General features: G+C 33.0%; 4 protein-coding genes across 7 annotated transcripts; 2 read left to right on the top strand and 2 right to left on the bottom strand.

Annotated features, from left to right (window-relative positions):
* Positions 1-2,576: 2,576 nt before the first annotated feature.
* LOC142551889 (large ribosomal subunit protein uL30y-like) lies at positions 2,577-5,001 on the bottom strand. Of its 4 annotated transcripts, none has more exons than XM_075661355.1 (7): positions 4,871-5,001; positions 3,836-4,019; positions 3,648-3,745; positions 3,509-3,566; positions 3,210-3,289; positions 3,003-3,105; positions 2,577-2,919 (listed from the first exon to the last, which is right to left on the bottom strand). In XM_075661355.1, the coding sequence occupies exons 2-7, from the start codon at positions 4,013-4,015 to the stop codon at positions 2,704-2,706; spliced, it is 735 nt and encodes a 244-aa protein (XP_075517470.1). In that variant the 5' UTR covers positions 4,016-4,019; positions 4,871-5,001; the 3' UTR covers positions 2,577-2,703. The 4 variants fall into 4 exon arrangements, with proteins under 4 accessions (XP_075517470.1, XP_075517469.1, XP_075517471.1 ...); XM_075661354.1 differs by having other exon boundaries at positions 4,853-4,990; XM_075661356.1 differs by having other exon boundaries at positions 3,836-4,015; positions 4,853-4,978.
* A 346-nt stretch (positions 5,002-5,347) lies between these two features.
* On the top strand, positions 5,348-9,638 carry LOC142551888 (uncharacterized). The gene is made up of 7 exons (XM_075661352.1): positions 5,348-5,694; positions 6,505-6,569; positions 6,913-6,950; positions 7,027-7,958; positions 8,166-8,255; positions 8,443-8,504; positions 9,275-9,638. The coding sequence occupies exons 1-7, from the start codon at positions 5,446-5,448 to the stop codon at positions 9,378-9,380; spliced, it is 1,542 nt and encodes a 513-aa protein (XP_075517467.1). The 5' UTR covers positions 5,348-5,445; the 3' UTR covers positions 9,381-9,638.
* Positions 9,639-11,596: 1,958 nt separating this feature from the next.
* LOC142550991 (plant intracellular Ras-group-related LRR protein 6-like) lies at positions 11,597-14,581 on the top strand. Its single transcript, XM_075660042.1, has 3 exons — positions 11,597-12,090; positions 12,796-12,965; positions 13,741-14,581. Exons 1-3 carry the CDS (start codon positions 11,887-11,889, stop codon positions 14,411-14,413), a joined length of 1,047 nt encoding a protein of 348 aa, XP_075516157.1. The 5' UTR covers positions 11,597-11,886; the 3' UTR covers positions 14,414-14,581.
* Positions 14,582-15,032: 451 nt separating this feature from the next.
* Positions 15,033-16,863, bottom strand: LOC142550990 (plant cysteine oxidase 2-like). Its single transcript, XM_075660041.1, has 5 exons — positions 16,392-16,863; positions 16,169-16,290; positions 15,746-15,893; positions 15,454-15,660; positions 15,033-15,324 (listed from the first exon to the last, which is right to left on the bottom strand). The coding sequence occupies exons 1-5, from the start codon at positions 16,675-16,677 to the stop codon at positions 15,191-15,193; spliced, it is 897 nt and encodes a 298-aa protein (XP_075516156.1). The 5' UTR covers positions 16,678-16,863; the 3' UTR covers positions 15,033-15,190.
* Between the last annotated feature and the right edge of the window lie 2,369 nt (positions 16,864-19,232).

Raw genomic sequence — 19,232 nt, 5'->3', positions numbered from 1 at the left:
TGTATACACACTATTGTTATGTGCATATCCAATGCATATGTAGATCGCATTTGCCTCGATTTCAACTTGTTTTGGCTTCTCTATTTTAAATTGTCAAGCACCCTAACACTTCGATGTATTTGTAAGCAGGTTTGTGACCTTTCCACATTTCATACGGTTTTTAATTGCTTTTCTTGTGGGGTAAATTATTCAGAATGTATTTAGCCAAAAAAATCACTTCCCCCACAAGATTTCGGGTAAGCCTGAACTTAGTAACATTACATTCATCATTTCTTTCAAACTCTAGATTTTCCTTTTGGAAATCCTGTTTAATTTAGGTGATTATCGAGCGGTATTTTGACGAATAATGTTCAATCAAGAGCAAAACTCATCAAATGGTACTACGTATTCACCATATATATCATTTTGTGCATTCTTTATTTGTTTACCAAGTTGATTTTCAACTTTGGTTTTATAAATTTTGAATCCCTCATAGTGTTTCGTCTTTACTTTTTAAAAGATATGTAACAGTTCTTGTGTAATCGTCTATTAAATATCAAATTTTTTTTTAACTCCTCTAGTTCGCACAAGTTCTAAATCATATAAGTCGGTATGAATTAATTGTGGAGGAGATGTACATCTTTCAATATAATGGAATGATGGCATGGTCATTTTTTTGCTTAAACACATATCTCACATTTAAATGTTGAATCAATACCATGTTTAGGCAATAACTCCGTATTCATTAAACATCATAAAATATTAGCATTTATGTGTCTTAAACGAATGTCATAAATCAGAACAATCAAACAATAATTCATATTTTAAGATTATACTTGATATTATCGATCCTAATTTCTTTTTGTTTCGAAGAAATACCACTGTGTTGACTTTGCGTGAACACAAATGATTGCAATAATCTGGAAAATTGTTTGTGTATCAAAATCTTGAATAACAACTCATGTATATATTTAAGTTATTGAATGAGAGACATCAACACCTAATCTTACCAACAAACTATTGATTAGAAACTACACTATTGTCAGAATCTTGCAGGGCCTTATCGTGTAATATTGTGAATTTTATTCTCAACTTTATAAACACTTGAATTCTAGATCAAAATACAGAGAGAGTACAGGATGGTGAATCAATCTTTTCCAAATTTTTTTTTTGAATCAGAATCTTTTCCAAACTTGCTTCTACAAATGTCAGTTAAACAGAGTTGTTCTAACCCAACTTCTAAAGATTACATTCAGATAAGAGTATTTATATTTGAAAAAATCAGAAAACATTTAAACGAAAATTCGAAAAGTACTGAGCTATTCCATACCAAATTCCCACTACTGGATTGCATACTTTAGTTGAAGGTACTTCATACAATATATCTCGAGTTCTCAACTTAGTTTCGATAATTTGCTAACATGTATCGTTGTTTAGGAATTTTTGTTGGAAATTTTAGCTGAACTATAACCCTTTTCATCAAATCAAAACACAATGAAAAAAGAGTACAAAACCAACCAACGATTAGTAAATTTACTCATTAATGTGAAACACAGTACTGGTGCATTATTAAACTGGCATATATCCAACAGGAAGAGAGAAACTAATGAAGAGATCGATCATTCCAGTGAAGAGTCGGTGTGACGGACAGTTCTTGAATATGCCAACACATCTTCAGGTTCTTTCGCAACACTTCCACCGTGTCTGCAGGGGTTGCTTGTTTTGCCGTCTGCGCTTTTGGTAATAATGGATTCTCGAATAATCTCCCTAGCTAATTCACCCATTGAATCACCTGTTTTATTTTGTTGTTCTTGCTCCTTCTGTGTCTGCTCTTTCCTCTCCTTTGTGGCTTCCATTCCCTGGCAAATTTCTGAGAACTTAGATAGAGACCCTCGGACATTTTTTGAGGCCTGGTTTTGGGATTTATGTAATATTCTTTCAAGATGAGCATGTGGATTAATATTATTTGTGTGACACACGGATGCTTGAAGCACGCATACACGTGTCCTTTCTTCCGTGGTTGGAGGTGACTTTGCAATGCTCTGCACCATAATCAAAGCATACATACGTCTGTATTATATCATGCTAGTAAGTCTCAAATATGTGTATTTTTAAAAGATTAATTTAAAGTTAATTATTATGTTACCATAATAGTCATCTGAAAAATCTGAATAAATAACAGCAATAATTTGTATGAAAGTTCGAGATATTAATAATAGAATAAAAATAATATAAAAGTTGAAATCAATAAGAGGATGTCTTTCTCTAACACCCTCATTATGGGAATAGTAATAACAGTTAATATTATATACAACGGGTAATGGGCATGGCTTACTTTTTTTCGCGTACAATAAATATTTAAAGAGAAATACTTTTTGAAAAAACACTTTTAGTAGGATCGGAAAAAAGTTCCATGGTGCCGTTTTGGTTGAAGAGAAAATATTGAATTAAGATTAAAACGATATTTTGGGTAATTCCAAACAAGGACAAAACATTTTTAAGGTATCCTGGGTCTTGATTAAGCCGACGAAACCCACTCTTCTCTGACAGATCCAAAGCAGCGAAACCAATTATATAATAGCGGAGGATACTAAATCAAGGTCCAAATCTCAAAATGCAAATAGCAACTTAAAGCATACATAAAACGATATTCCGATCCCATTGAATATCCCAGAAATTTGACAAATAACAAAATGCTTCAAGTAACACAAAACTTCTTTAAACTCAGTTCATCCTTCGAATAAGCTCATTGATGTAATCCTCACGATTACCAGCATCACCACCCTCGACATAATGGTTCCTCTTCTTCTTCAATCCACCTAGAGGTGCCTTGAGTTGGAATGGCCACAAGAAATTGTTTGCTTGCTTGAAATGGGGTCCAACGGACAAGATCTCGTGAATAAGATCTTCCATGCAAATTATTCCGTGCTTACCCAACACCTAAGCAAACAATGCAACACAAATAAACGGATTAAGGAATATTTAAAGAGTCACATCCAGTGAAAGATAATTCAAGTTGCAACCTGCTCGATGATCGAGTTATCAGTCAATGCAATTCTTTGCTTATTGACTTTTCCATAGCCACGCTTGTAGATCAACTCGCGGACACTTTTAAGGTTGGGGTAACTGGTAAAGGTACATGGAATTGAGAATTTGCTTGAATGGTTTATTTGAGATTGACTCAAAAAATTTGCAATTTTTTTCCACATTTCAGATGCGCATCGGCTTACCCGTATGTAACATAAGGCTCAACCCTATGAAGCATGTTCATCGTAGCCTTGTTAACTTTTAGAAAGACTCCGTTAAAGATCTAAGATGAGTTGACAGTAAACATCAGATTTAATATTAGGGCAAAGATTATAAGAACAGAAATAAATAAAAACAACAATATGTCAATATCCACGAGAAAACGTAAAGTGGACAGGTAACTTCGAACTATTTATCTCTAAAAACACAAGCACAAAAAGGTGAAAAAAATACTATACTGACACCACTTCCCTAAAAAGAAATACAAACAAATATAAATCACCTGACGCAAACGAAGAAGCTGCAAAATTTTCTTGGTTCTTGGGTGCATGGCATTGATTCTGTTAGATATATTGATGACATCAGTATGAAAGGTTCACGTACAGATATAACCAAGTATTCATGGACTTTCAACAACTTACCCCCTGATTCTGATAATGAACAAAAGCTTAGCTTCTGGATTGACATAAAAGCCTCCCTTCAATCTAGCCTCACGCTTCAAGCGGATCAATTCCTTTTCCTGAACAACAAACACACAAGCCAAATAATAAACACGTACACTTTCTATTTTGCTCCAATGCTCCTAAAATAGAGACAGGTTGATTTTCACCTGATCCTCGTACTCTTTTGCATACAGCCTTGCTTTACTGCAGATCAGCTTTCGGGTCGCAGATTTCTTTTTCTTTGCTTCCCCAAGCTCTTTGGCCTTTGCAAGGGCCCATTCCTCATTCCTCTTCTGCTTCTTTAAAACTGACTCGGGAACAACACCACCTTTGACTTCCTCAACCATCTTTCTACCAAAGCAACCAAATAAAACGAACAGAAAATCAGATGCTAGGCCTATCTAGATGAGAAACCTTCAACTAGGAATTTTATACAGCTTCAGAGCAAGTCTAATTACAAAGAAACAATATATTTTCATAATTCTAAATAACTTCCTTAGTTTCTACAAGTTTTCGGTAGTCAATACTCAATAGTGCACACAGCAACTTTCAGGTCTTCAATAAAGATAGAAAAATATGTGAGATGCAAAATATTATTGCATTAGAGATTTAAAAAGGTATAATTTTTATAGAAATCCCTCAACTAACCTTTGTGAGAAAAATGTGAATGTTCAGAATTAAAACCACTTCACCCTCTCTGTATGCAAAAAACAAAAAACACTTCATCCTCTGCAGCATCTTAGTTCTCTTGAATACGAAATGAGTAGCCAGATTAACGATCATATTTCAGATCACGACTTAATTTTCTGGATCTTCAGGAACGAAGAACTCGGAAGCGAACGTAAGGCACAATTAACAAAAAATACATTCTTTTTGCAGGTCTCAAAAAACAAGCAAAATTAGGATGGCAGTCAAGAAACATGTCTCACAAATGATTTAAATCAATTCAAGAATCAAAAAGCAGAATCCAACAAAATCAACCAAACAGAATGTCCAAGTTAAATTCTACAATAACATAAACAAACTGTTACGAACCTATATAACACTAATAAAAAAATACATATACCACACCGTATACCTGCCATTTTCTCATGGTTAACATCAAACATCAAATCACAACACACGAATGAAAATCTAACAAATCAACGACAATCACACAGACTATGATTTCAGCTAATTATTACCGGAATCCAAATAAGCACCTTCGCAAGGAGGAGTTTGGGTTTTCTGTTGCAGTGTGGCGGCCCTGGAAATGCTTCGGAAAAACCCTAGTCTATATAATCCACATCGCAGGGTTTGTTTGCGGGCCTGATGGGCTTTTAAGCCCATTTACTTGGTGGTCTTTGACTGGTACCAGAGACTACAGAAAGTCCAAAGCAGGTAGCTTCCCACAAAAAGCCCATTATTAAACTATTTGATTTTTAACAATTTTAAATTATAAAATATAATATACGACACAATGACGTAATTATATTTGTAACAACCAATATTGAATTTTATCAGCAATAAAGTCGTACAGCGATGCAAGAAAATGATATATATTTTTTTTTAAATGAAAAACAATGTATTGTGTGAAAATATAAGCAAATACAATCTTCATTTTTGGAGTTTTATTAATTATCGAAAAAAGAAAAGAAAGAAAAACAGTTTGAGGGTACCGGAATCGAAGCACCACGTACAGTACCTATGTTACCAAAGCCCTTGCAAATATCGGATCATCGCGCAGCCTTAAACCATTGAGGTGCAATTCCTTCCTCCGACACAGGATTTTCGCTGTATGCACGAAGGCGGAGGGCGTGCTGACGTAAGCCCTAAAACATCATTCGTGCTTGCACTTAAGCCTCGCCAGGTGCTCCTCGAAGAACTTCAAAGAAACCTGGCGGTGGCCAAGGCAATGGAAAGGAAGCGGCCTGAAAACTCCGCTCAACAAGAAGAGTCTGTTTTGATTTGCTCCATAGCCCTGTGGCTTCAAAATAAAGGCCTACTCAAAGTCCTCAAACGTTTCATCTCCGCAACTCAAATTCAGGTCTGTACAAGCAGTAACAATTGGTTGTGCAGATTCTCTAAGATTTTCGGGGGAGGAAAATGAGGCAATTTTATGCAATTTGGGTGCCAAGCCTTCATTTTAGAAAAATTACACCCCATATATACATTTTTTTCCAATTTGAGAACTGCTCCTGGTCAGTGCTCTCTCAGTTAGAACCTTTGTTAGCGTGTCTCTATTATGTCTATAAATATGCAGTGTTCTGCATGATAATCGGGGATTTTCTGTATTATTTTGCGAGAGAGACACTATTGTTCGTGCATTGTCATGTACTCATGTTTAATGTGAACATTTCATCTCCCTATTTCAATTTGATTTGAACTTCGAAGTGTACTGGAAATGGAAGCGATCTGAACAATACACATAAACTATGTTTTCCCATAATATCAACGCTTAAGCCTTTTATTGGTGTGGATTTTTAGGTATTGAATCAAGAAAGTTAGATCATTTCCACTCATCGGAATGTAGCTATACACTTTAAATTTATCTGGTAAGTGCAAAAGAGCTTTTCTAGACACTGATAAAGCACATGTTAATGGAAAATAAATCGTTGAAAGAATAAATCATAAGTGCTGTGTACGGACATATTTATCTGGCAAGTGCTAAATAACTTTCTAGACATATCCCGAAATGATTTTAATGGAAAACAAATAGTTGAAGGAAAGAAATCTTAAGTGCTGTGTACACGTGTAATATCTTGCTTGTTAAGGCACTGTTTAACTTTTTACTAGAAGTTCCATCTATAGTTTGTGGTTTTACTGGATTCTTGTATTTAATCCAGTTTTTGTCCAGGACGATGATTGGAAGGCCAGGGCACTTAACTTGAGTGAGATTTTCTCCAAGTATTTGGATACTTGGTAAGATATCAGGATCCACGAGGATGCTAGCTCTCCTCTTTTTCTTTTGCAAACAGATATTTTCTTTCTGATTTTTTTGAAAGCATGAGAAATATTTGAAATTTTTTAGCCCGCATTGCTATGTGATATGCTGTGGAGTCTGATATCTTATTTGGGCACAAGAGAACTTGAAGTTTCGGATTTCTTTGTACACTGAGATTGTTAGCAACTTTCTTCTGCACAGTCTCATTTGATGGCACAAGTATTGTTAAAATTAATCTATTATTGGGAACAGTGAATCAATAGGGTCTAAAAATGTTGAAGGTTTTATTTGATTCTAATGTTGGACTCCTTTTGTGTGCAGTAATGATACTGACAAAGATAACACCAAAAAGAAGCTGGGTAAATACTGAACTTTTTTTATGTGTTATGTTGACTTTTGTATCGGTCTCATATTTAAAGCCTATTTTTCTTGCAGAAGAACCGTGTGCTGCGTCAGCAGAGCAAACTGGTGCACATTGTGCAGTGTCTGAAGGGATTGTAAGTGAGAAGAAGAAAAAGAAAAAGGGGAATGTCCCAGCCATCAATTCTGAAAGAACTTCTGAAGATGCTGCAATCAAAGAAAAAGCAAATGAATCAAATTTGAAGCTCCAATCGGAGAAAGACTGCAAGACAAATGGTGCCCTTATCCACGGTGAACAGAAATCGAAAACGTTTAACGAGTCTACCATGGAAATAGTTTGTGAATTAACACCAGAATTAGGGGATGAATCGGTTAAGAAACAAAAGGACAAGAAAAAAAAGAAGTCAGAATCAACAATTACTGCTGAAAACCAATTAAATGCAATCTCTGAGATGACCAAAGGGAAACAGAAAGATTTACTATCAGTGGCAAGCAACGGTAAACAAGATTCTGAGGTCATAGTTGAAATGAAAGATAAAAAGAAGAAAAAGAAAATGAAGACTGATGATCTTGTAGCTGACGATATGAATTATGCATTGGGTATATATAATAAGGTGTTTTCTGATAAAAATGCAGAAGCACTTGACTCAGAAAAACCAATTGATACCGCATCTAAAAAGAAATCAGTTGAGGCTGCTGGAGTTGTGGTTAAGGAATCTAAAAGATCTTCTAAGAAAAGAAAAGGTCTGGCTTCTGATGAAAATGAAGAACTGCCTATTTTGGATGTGGTGGTTGGGCAATCAAAGCGGAGAAAAACTGACGGTGTTGAGACACAGATTACACTCCCTGGAGCCAATGGACAAGCTGACAGCCACAATAAAGAAGAAAATTTTCAAGTTGGTCGTGAGAGACAAGCTGGTGAAATTCTTGATGGGGATCCCAACAATGGAGCGGAGAAACTGAATCAACCAAAATCTGCTGCGAAACAGCATAAAAATTCTGCCGAGGTATGTCTCTTTCTGTTGACAAACATTTTTAGAAATTTTGTTCTTGATTGTCTCTTGATATGCACATAATTGTTAATGTTTTGTCACAAACCACTCAAAAGAGATCCTACTTTAACATAGTGATCAATTTTGTTCTGTGGAACCTGTTGTTAAAAGTTTCTGATAGATGTTAATTGTTATGCGAAATTATTTTCTTGTTCTTTGCAGCCGAAAACGGTAAATGCGTTTCAAAGAGTTAAAATTGGAGAGGTGGAATATGTTGATGAGAGGCTTCAAGATAATTCTTATTGGGCTAAGGTTTGTTGGTTTTTTAAAATTTTTATTACTTATCATGTAAAGTTGTGCATTTAATTTATACTCCCTAGGTCAATTTGATTTACCATTAACAAGAATGCACACGTGAATGCGCTTTTGAAGTACAATTTACAATGCCAATATTTCATATGTGCATGATGTAGTATTTATTTCTTCTAAGCTTTTGCAGGATGGTGCTGAAAGTGGTTATGGGGCAAAGGCACAAGAAATCCTCGGTCAGGTCAAAGGAAGGTATGTTTTTCCATGATTTTAGACAATGACCATTTCAAATAAAAAGGAATAAATGAAGTTGGGTATAAACGTGAATACTGATAATGTAGCTTTAAAGTTGCAACAATTTTTAACCTGCTTAAGAACTTTATTTTCGGTAATAATACTCATGATTTAAGGATATCACGCAATTATCTCCAGCCACCAAAGGATGTTGGTAATGTATCTATGTGCTCATAATCAATCGCTTTCTGTGGGATTGCATTTGTTGTGTATTCCACTAAAATGCTTGTGGTGTTGCTGTCTAGTTGGTGTCCCCATTTTTTCTACTTTTTCCGTGAAAAAAGACCTCTTCCATTTGTCGGGACACCCAATGGTACATTATTTTGTCACTTGACGGGACCAAATGCAAATTGCCTCTTCCTTCAAGAATTAACTGTGACAATATACGTGTTACACAGCAAACAAGATACATGGTCATTAGTTGGATACTCTCTCTGACGCTTGTCATGGAGAAGAAACCAGTAAATTTTTTTGAAGTCTTTTTTTTTGTTGGTGTGTTGGTTGATCGATATGGGTTGAGCCAATGCCCCCTGATTTGACCAGCTTTCAGCGCTGACAATCTAATGGGAACTAAAAAGACATCTTGATCTCGGTTCTACTTCTCGGTTCTACTTCTGTGAAGCATAATCGCTCTTTAAATGTATATGTGTATACAATAATATTTGTGTCTGGATTATATGGTAAATGTTTACATTATTAACATTTTCTGCTTCAATGACTGTACGCAGGGGCTTCAGACATGAAAAAACCAAGAAGAAGCGTGGTAGCTATAGAGGAGGACAAATTGACCTGCAATCCCATTCGATAAAATTCAATTACACTGATGACGACTGAGCCGGGAAAACCGACCACTTAACAACAAATGTGCCTCATGCTTCAAGATATTTTTGAACTTGTTTGCCATTATCTCATTTCCAGGTCAATGGTTTGGTTATCACTCCGCAGCATTTCTTGAAATTTTTGGAGTCAATCTAAATTTTGGTTTATCTATTTATATGTGCGACCATTTCAGACATTTCCCAATTCTTGAATCAAACTATTACCTGTTTGAAAAACACTCTTTCTTCTAATTCGAATTGTTGGATTTTTTTTCCTTCTGCATGATTTCAATTCCTTATATTATCAAGTGATGATCATTTATACTACGGATTAATAAAATTGTTGATTCAATAGTTAATCTTGTTGTAGCGAGAAAATAAGCGTGGGAAAGCATAAAATCTATACTGTATTATTAAATTTGACATATTCAGAGTAACTACTTTTTGGTGTCGTAGTCTGTTTTAAAATTTTTTATATATTAATAAAGTGTTAAAATTTTAATGCAAATCAAATGTAGTTCATTGGATAGAGCTTTTGTTTCTTAGGTATCAAATTATGGGTTTAATTTTTACTTGAGTTTTTTTTATTTTTTTATTTATTTATTTTTTAATTCATATATTAAAATTGTATTATAATACTTCATTATTTTTTATAATTATATTTTGATATTCATTTAAATATAAATGAAATGAATTATAAAAAATATTAGATATGCACACAACGCGCGTGTATCAATGTATTAGAATATATTATGTATTAGTTGTCAATTTATAAAAGTTTAGGGAAACAAGAAAGATTCGATAAAATAAAAATAGTAGTTACCTTACCAGACAGGTAATGTTTCCTAATCAGAAAAATAAAAATAAAGTGGCCTTTCAATAAAAATACTTCCATTTGTAATTTTGTAAGTAGCAGAGCAACCCAAAGGCCACATCGCTTCTAGTTTTCAGTTCCATGTATCATTCTTGAATAATAAATTCTCGAAGACGATCATTTTCGAGTTTTATTTTCCCAATATTAATTAATGAATGAAATGGAAGCAATTTAATGGGAACAAAAGAAAAGTATGATTCGAAGTATCGATGCCGTTCATAGGAAAGAGACACCACCAAAATTTGTCGACGATAAAGAATTGGGAAATTCTTGACTTGTGAGAGGGTTTGTTAATTGGTCATTTTCATGCCACATATTTCAAGTCTAAATAATTGTAAATGTAAGTTTTTTCTCCTCGAAAATAATTTCTAGGAAAACTTTTGAAAAAAATGTGCAAAAAAGTTATTTAAACAATATAACTCTCTAATATGCTTGATCCTCTAGTATGACAAGCCCAAATAACTAATCATGATTATCATACTCACGTTCCACTTTAGTGAGATTGTACACTTGTATTTTATAAACAATTATTTTCAATCTAAACCGAGTAAGATCGTCGAGTCTATGTTATTTTTAGAGCAACAATATCCTTATATTTGAATATTCAATCGATAATCTGATAGACATCACATTTTTTATTTTGAATTCAAATGAACAGTTAAACATCTCATATTAAAACATAAAAAAGAAGTTATTTCATATGTAAAATAGATTTATCCAAAAAAATTCGTTGTTTGGGAGAGGATTGATCCACAATCCCAAGCTTTATCAAATTTCAAAATTTGGTTCTTCTGTTTTCATATGCGCAACATCCATTTGAAGAGACCGAGCTGGCTTCCATGACATATATAGTTTTCACGCAAGCTTTCATAAGATCGTTGCTCATTGATTAATTTTATGATATAAATCTTCTATCCGACCTAACATATGAAAAAATATTTATTTTATGTCAAAAATATTAATTCAACCAAAATATGAATCAGATCGACGCATCTCACATAAGACCAACTTTATAATTTCCTACAATTGTTGGTATATAAGATTCACATTAAGCCCTACGGAATTCAAAATTCGAGAGTATCGCCCGAATTAAACAATAACAATGTTATTGAATCAATTTCAGTTTGTTCTATTATATACAAGGTGCAAGCTTGTTCAACCTCAAGCTTATTATGAATGGATCGGAACACTTTCTCATGATAGATTAAATTTGCCTACGGGTTATTTCAAATCAAATAACAATAAAAAGAAAGGAACAAATAATAATAATAATAATATAAAATTTTAATTTTAATAATATAATGGATCTGAAATTCAACAAAATAAATGCTCCATAATAAGTAATATCTCCCGTGTTAGGGAAAAAAAGAGAGAATATTTTGAAACGTTGCCAAGAATTGATGACAAGCATCGAGTTGCGTGCGAAGAAAGCAAATAAATAACGAAGAAGAGGACCCGCCGCCATCGGCGGGCCTATTGACTTTTATGGCGTACACAATATACGGATTTTGTACTTCCTAAAACCCCATTGTCATCCGTACATTCACCCTCTCCATTTTTGTATATATACCAGCTTTAACCTGTGGTTTTGTGTTTTCTTTCATCCAAACACGCCCGGGTGTTTCTCCCATTGATCCATGGACTGAAGATGCTGTATGAGCAGCAGGATATTCTGGGGATGGACTACGGCAGGAGGAGGCAGGTGAAGAGGAACAGAAAGGCCGGAGTGGAAGAAACAAGTGGTAAGCTGGAAATAGTGGATCTGAGTGGGATGTGTTTGGATGCACTTCCCAAACCTCCGATGAATCTCGCCAACATCTGTAAATTGGATCTATCCAACAATAATCTCCAGGTTACTTTCATTCATTATCAATCTCCATCCCCAATAATTTTATTCTGATGGAATGAATATTCTTCCGAGGGTCTGTATCCGTACAATAATTTTGTTATTATGTTTGTTTTCTAGATTCTAAGAGGAATCGAAGATCAAGATTAAACCATGTTTCGAAATTAATTAATTTTCATACTCATCACCAAATCATTTCGTTGTTGTTCTACAGGGATAAATTCTTATTAATCATACACTTCTCAATAGAAATGATTTTAGTTTCGATTTTTAGTAATATTTTACTATTATCTTTTAAAATTTAAATAATTTCTGTTGATATTTCTTGAAAACATAACAAATACAGATACAACAAATATATTGTTTATCGATGTTTATAACAATTGTATCATGAGATTTTGAATTGAATTTATTATGAGATTTTGATAAATGAGATTTTCGGTCTAATTTTTTGGTATAATTGTTATACAAATCTCGTCGTGGTATGAGTTTTAAAAATATCAAACCATTAATTATTTTTACCTTTAGAAATGCCCAGAATCCCACATTCATTACTTACTTATAAATGGTATGGCGTATATTTTCAATTTTGGCTCCCAAGTTTTTGCAGAAAATTGCAAAAAAATAAAAATAAAAATCTCCCATTTATTTGTCATTATAATTCTGATCTCAAAACCAAGAATAAACAATAAGTGTTGTGTCTTGTAACAGAATATTCCGGAATCTTTAACGGCAAGGTTGTTGAATGTCGTTACTTTAGACGTGCACTCAAATCAGCTCAAAACTCTCCCGAATTCAATCGGGTGTTTGTCGAAGCTCAAAGTTTTGAATGTCTCAGGCAACCTTCTTCACTCACTTCCCAGAACCATTGAAAATTGCAGGTTAGTCCCAATATAACTTGCCTCTTTGCCACCAATGGTAAATTGCATTTCAATCCCTCCCTCTAGACTACATTAAAAAATAAATACCATATTTGTACATACTATACATCATATTATTTTGTAAAGTAACATGTTGAAATATACCTTAATATTGTGAATTATATATTAATTAGTAGACTATATTTTGTTCGTCATTTCAGCTCACCATGTCTGACCCAAAACTGTAGATTATTTTTTTTATTGGTATGTTTGGTCTAAACGAATTAATTTATTTTTTATTTTATTTTTGAAAAAAATAATATATACTATAAAAATAATATATAGTGCATTTATATATTAAACTTTTTCAGTTCATTTAGCTAGCGCAAAGCAACAAAGTTGACAAAATATATATTGTTAATGTTATTAATTAATTATTTTATACATAGGTTAGGTTTTGTCGTGTTATATATGTATATATATATCTGTTAATTAGCACAAGTTATCATGAATTTCTGTCTTCCTATCTTATCTTGGTTGTCAAATGGTTAACACCCTATCGAGACCAAAAGAAGTCGACTTTTAAGTAAATTAACAATGTGATTATCAAAATTTTAAAAATAGTCAAGCCACCTAATTGCACTTATCCGGACAAATATTTTATTCCGATTTTTGTTTGACTCAAGTGTCCATGAATGAGACATTATATATTTATTAATTATTATTAATATTGATCAAACAGTGATGTTTTGGTCTTAATTTTTTTGGTAATAACGTGAAACTAATATATATGCAGATCTCTTGAAGAACTAAATGCAAATTTCAACAAGTTAACTCAATTACCCGACACCATTGGGTTTGAGCTTCTAAACCTTAGGAAACTCTCCATAAACTCCAACAAGATTATACTCCTACCTCACTCCATTTCCCATTTAACCAATCTTCAAACGCTGGATGCTCGTCTCAACTGTCTCCGGTCGCTGCCGGACGACCTCGAAAACCTAGTGAACCTTAAGATTCTCAACGTGAGCCAAAACTTCCAATACCTAACCACGCTTCCATACTCCATAGGACTTCTCATGTCTCTGGTCGAACTAGACGTCAGTTACAACAAAATCACTAGGTTGCCTGAATCTATGGGTTGTCTCAAGAAACTACAGAAGTTGAGTGTTGAAGGGAATTCTCTCGTATCGCCCCCCATGGACGTTATCGAGCAGGGATTGCAAGCCGTGAAGGAGTATTTATGTGGTAAGATCAATGGGACACACAAGAGTTCGTCTAAGAAGAATTCTTGGCTGGGGAAGTTGGCTAGATGTGGCACGTTTAACGGCCGAAATATACCGATAGACGATAGGGAAGAGTACATGATGGCTAATTATAGGTCGTTTGATAGCTCGGCTTCACCTGGATACTTGACAATGTTTTCTCCTCGAAGACTCTTCTCACCTAAATCCTATTCCTCCAGATGAAGCTGAATACACATTTTCAAACATGTTTTCCATGCTTTTTTTTTTTTTTTGTTTTGTTTGTAAGATAGTATAGGGTACGAACATCTTGTACCTTTTAGGTTTATCTTGTGTATATCATGCCCGAAAGTTGATTTGGGGTTGGTCTCAATATGACTCCTTGCTTTGTTAGATTGGAAAACTTTGGTTAATTTGTTTTATATTATATGATCATATAATTTCAACGCTACACTATAATACTTTTAAATTAAAAAATATATATCTACGTACATAAAAATTGTAAGACAATTTGGTAATAAAAAATCTGAAACAGACAACTACTACACACTAGTGTGCAAGGTGACTTTGGGTGCTGGGCTTGCGCTTAGCTGGAATTTTTTTTTAAAAAATAATAATAAACAAAATATGAACATTTCTCAAAAGCCATTCATCTGTGGAATGGAACGACAAAATTGATAGGGTTGACTCGTCTCATAGATAAAGATTTGTGATACCGTCTCATAATAGACCTACTTCATTAGAATTTTAATTTTTTTAATTATTATTTATTAGTGAATGCACCATTTAATAACCATTGTCGTTTTCGAGTGAAATTTTTTTTAACAGTACTAAATAATTTAATCTCTTGAATCTTCTTTCCATGAACAATAAATAATACAGAAACAACATTAAATATTACACCATTTAGAACCATAGAATTACGACGTTTACGAGTATACGATCGATCAATTCAGTTGTCAAGTGATAAGAACTACCAAAAATAAAATAAAAGAGAAACATTTAAGAATCGAGAATATTGATTTTAGGACCCATATATTCAATCACATCCATCTCTGATTCTTGGGGGATTTCGATTTCCTCGAGCCATCCATAACCTCTTCCTTCATTTTTAACCTCTGTGAATTCTTCTCCATCTGAATTATATGAAGTTATTATTATATGATATTATCATGGTTTCGTTGTTACACAAAAAACTAATAATATACAGTATAATATAATTCAAATATTTTAAATCGATATACATCGTCGTCACGGTTTCTCACCTGACAACACAGAGCACGGAGTATCTTTATAGTATGAACTGTCTCGCCCGTCGTCATGAGAATAAGGAGGTCCCATGACATCTAGAACTGCACATGGTGTTATGGCTCTGAATTCATGTACGTTTCCTCCTGATGTAGGATACAACACTGAAGTGTCGCATGGTGCCGTGAATGTAGTGTTGGTCTTAAGCTTGGCTAGTCGTCTGGCTGCGGATTCATGGGCACACGAATTAGACATTGATCCAAATGGCAGGATTAACTTGCATTGAAGATTAAATTCAGAGATGATTACTTTTAGAAGTCGAGTAGCCTTTGAAGGGATCAACCCAATCATAAGCTTTAATGGCCATGGTCCCCAACAAAAGCTTGCTGAAAACAGTCATCTCAGGATGATTGTGCAGAGGGATGACAGCAGTTGCGGGGAGGAAGAAAATGCACAGCTGCAGAAAGGATAAACTAAATCTAAAACACTCATAAATTAAGATCAATTTTGAAATATAAGTTACGTTTAATAAGGTTATTAAGAGAAATCCCTTGATCATATTCATATTATTTGTCCCTTTTCTAAAATACTTGCTAGAAATTTTAATAATATACTTTGATAAATCCAAATTGTGCACATCAATTCATTATTTGAGTGTAAAAGATGGATAATTCAATTCATTGAAATTTTAAATCTTCATTATTTGTCGAATGGAAAGAAATCAGGCCTAACCGAGAACTTTTGACATCTATGGATGGTTGCATAAGTAACTCTTGTACTCCCTTGGACAGAATTCTTAGTTTTGAAGAAATCCAGATCTTCCCGAAGTCCAACATCTTCAGGCTTCATACAATCTAGGACACACACACACACACACACACACACACACACATATATATACAAAGATTAATTTCACAAACTACAAACAAATATAAGATCAGGTGTGGATCTTTACCAAGAATGTGGGACAACTTCTTCACATGCACAGGAGAAGGAACAGTCCCAATTCCCTTGAAAACTTGTAGGCATGCATCATACAACCTCTGCAGAGTAACGGAAGTAACCTGCAGATGTCTCTCCATTCGAATCCTTTTACGTGACCTTTTCTTCTTAATGACCTTATCGTCGAATCTCCGAAGCTTTCCCTCTACGAAACCCGGAGCTTCTAGTGTCATCATCAAGAAAAGGGAAATGTCTGATTCTTTTTGTGGTATTGAAATCTGATGATTAGTACTCGGCATGCATATTTGTAGCTAGGAGCTAGTAAAATTAAAGCTCCAAGGGTTATTTACTTGTTTATATATGTTGTTTGTAATGGGTGTGAAACAAGAAACGGGGGAGTGTGAAATTAAGTTTGTGGAAAGTGAGGAAGAATATTATTTTGGTGGATGGTTTGAGGAAAAAAGTGCAAGATGTGGGAAGAAGAAAAAAAAAAAACGAGTAATATATGTAGAAAACCAGGGGCTATTGCGGCTGGTTCCATGCTAAAACTGGCTTTGGGAGTTGAATTCTTCTAAATATTGATTATTGATGGTTATCCATTTCGCAAAGGTTTGAACCATTCCTTTTTTTTTATTTATTTATGTTTATCTATGTGAAACTCTGAGCTTTTCTTTATCGTATTGATTTCAATAACTAGGTTAGATATAATATATTTGAAATTTAAATAAAAAAAGAGATTTCAAATTTTTATTCTAATTTTCAATTAAATGTAATGGATCTGATATGTGGATTTGATTTGAAATTTATTGAATTTATTTCGGTTCAAAATTAGAATTAAAGATTTGAAATTCATTATGTTAGTTATATTTGATTATCCGATAATACGAAGAAGAGTATAACTATGGTCTCAGATATTTATATTTATAAGACAGGTCCATATTATTTATATTAATCATGAAAAAATATTTTTGACATAAAAAATAAAATATTTTCATGAGTTGAGCTCGTCTCACAAAATTGAACCGTGAAATATTATGATAAAATTTGTGTAAGAAAAAATATTTCATAGTGGGGTTAGTGTTGAGAGTAAAAAAAGAAGTCAGTTGAGTATGTTATGTTTATTGTACTTTGGTTTAAAGGAAAAGCATTAATTAAATAATTAATTAATGTTATAATATTATGATTAAAACATATAAATAGGAAGCAGTATTTAATTCCGGCCCCAAGTTTATGCAAAACTGCCATTTTGGGTGGTGTCCACTGTTTTTGGTTTGATAAGGACGCAGGGTGTCACCCCCCGCCCAGGTGTTTGCCCGCCACAATTCTCATCTTTTTTTATTCGTAATTTTCCCATTTCCAGAATCACATGGAATTCAGATTAATATTTAAATAGATATTTACAGGAACTCGAGACCGAGACCAGATAAAATCTAGAAATTAAGATCATGTTCCATATTTTTGAAAAAAAATTCGACAGAAAAGTAAATATTGAATTTAAGTTCATGGATAGTGAGAAATTTTGAAATTATAAATTGAAGGTTTAATTCTATTTGATTATAAGAATAAATAAATTTTAGATTATATTTGTAGATTTCTAAAGAATTTTAACATAGGATATATCTTCGTCGGAGAGAGAAATAATTATCATTAAATATGTTGCGTGATTGACTTGCGTATGTATAACATGACGTGTACATTATTCGAAAAAATCTACTCTGCCTCTCGCAATTTCAAACACAGTGATAGGATAATAAAAAAATAAACATAAAAACTCGAGAAATTTTATTATTCTCGACCGGTTTAAGGATCCCCTGTAGTGATTATGGTAATTCAATCGTCCCACAATACTACCTCGAAACTCTAATAATAATATTATTTTATTATATTTGAAAATATATTTCAAACACGTCAGTGGTAAAATGTTTCGGAAAATTGGTTTTCAGTCCCAGCTTTCGATTTTTTTTGTGTTCAGTCTCTGGGTACTTTTTTAGTATTACATTTTCACATGAAGTGTACCACATTTCCACATGAAGTGTACCACATTTTGTATGACATAGTACCACAATTTTGTGGATATGGAGTGAACCCAAAGAAATGTTTTGATTGAGGATTTTTCACCAACTTCTCGAAAATATTTCCGTTTACAAATATTTTATTTAACTATATTCGTTTTTGCCTGATGTATTTTCATATTTTGTCTGTTATGCTATATAAAAACTAAGGTAAAATAATGAAACTAAGTTTTATAAACACAATAGCTAAACCACTGATTTATATTTCAACTATATACAATTTTAAAAAATATTCTTGTTCCATGCCTGATACCCACAAAATAAATTTATCGAAAAAATATATCGATTTGAGTAAGTCGAAATTTAATTATATAAATATATGTTATATTATCCATCCGTATCCACTTATGTGTCTATCAATGTGATTATATTCGTCTATCAAGAGCAACTCCTGGCGCATCATTCAATGCTCCCCTCTTCCTTTTTTTTAATTTTTTTAAATTTTTTAATGTGTATTTATTATAAATAATTGTATTAAAAATTGTAAATATTATAAAATAATAGTATAATATTTATTTAATAATTAGATATTTGGATTCATATTAAGTTGTTTGGATTACATATTAAAAATAGTGAGAGAAATATAGTTGTTCAGATGTTTGAATTTGGATTCATATTAAATTCTAAAAATAAATTATCTGTATTAAAACTATGTCAATTTTAATAATGAAGCATTTATATTAATTAGTATTATAAATATTAGAGTTAACATATATAAGAATCAAATAAATAAATTTAATTATTAATAAAAATAAAATATATAATTATGATACTAATATTAA

The sequence above is a fragment of the Primulina tabacum genome, chromosome 7 (genome assembly GCF_025594145.1).
Source record: "Primulina tabacum isolate GXHZ01 chromosome 7, ASM2559414v2, whole genome shotgun sequence".
Classification (NCBI taxonomy): Eukaryota; Viridiplantae; Streptophyta; class Magnoliopsida; order Lamiales; family Gesneriaceae; genus Primulina; species Primulina tabacum.
This window is presented reverse-complemented; position numbering and strand designations above follow the sequence as displayed.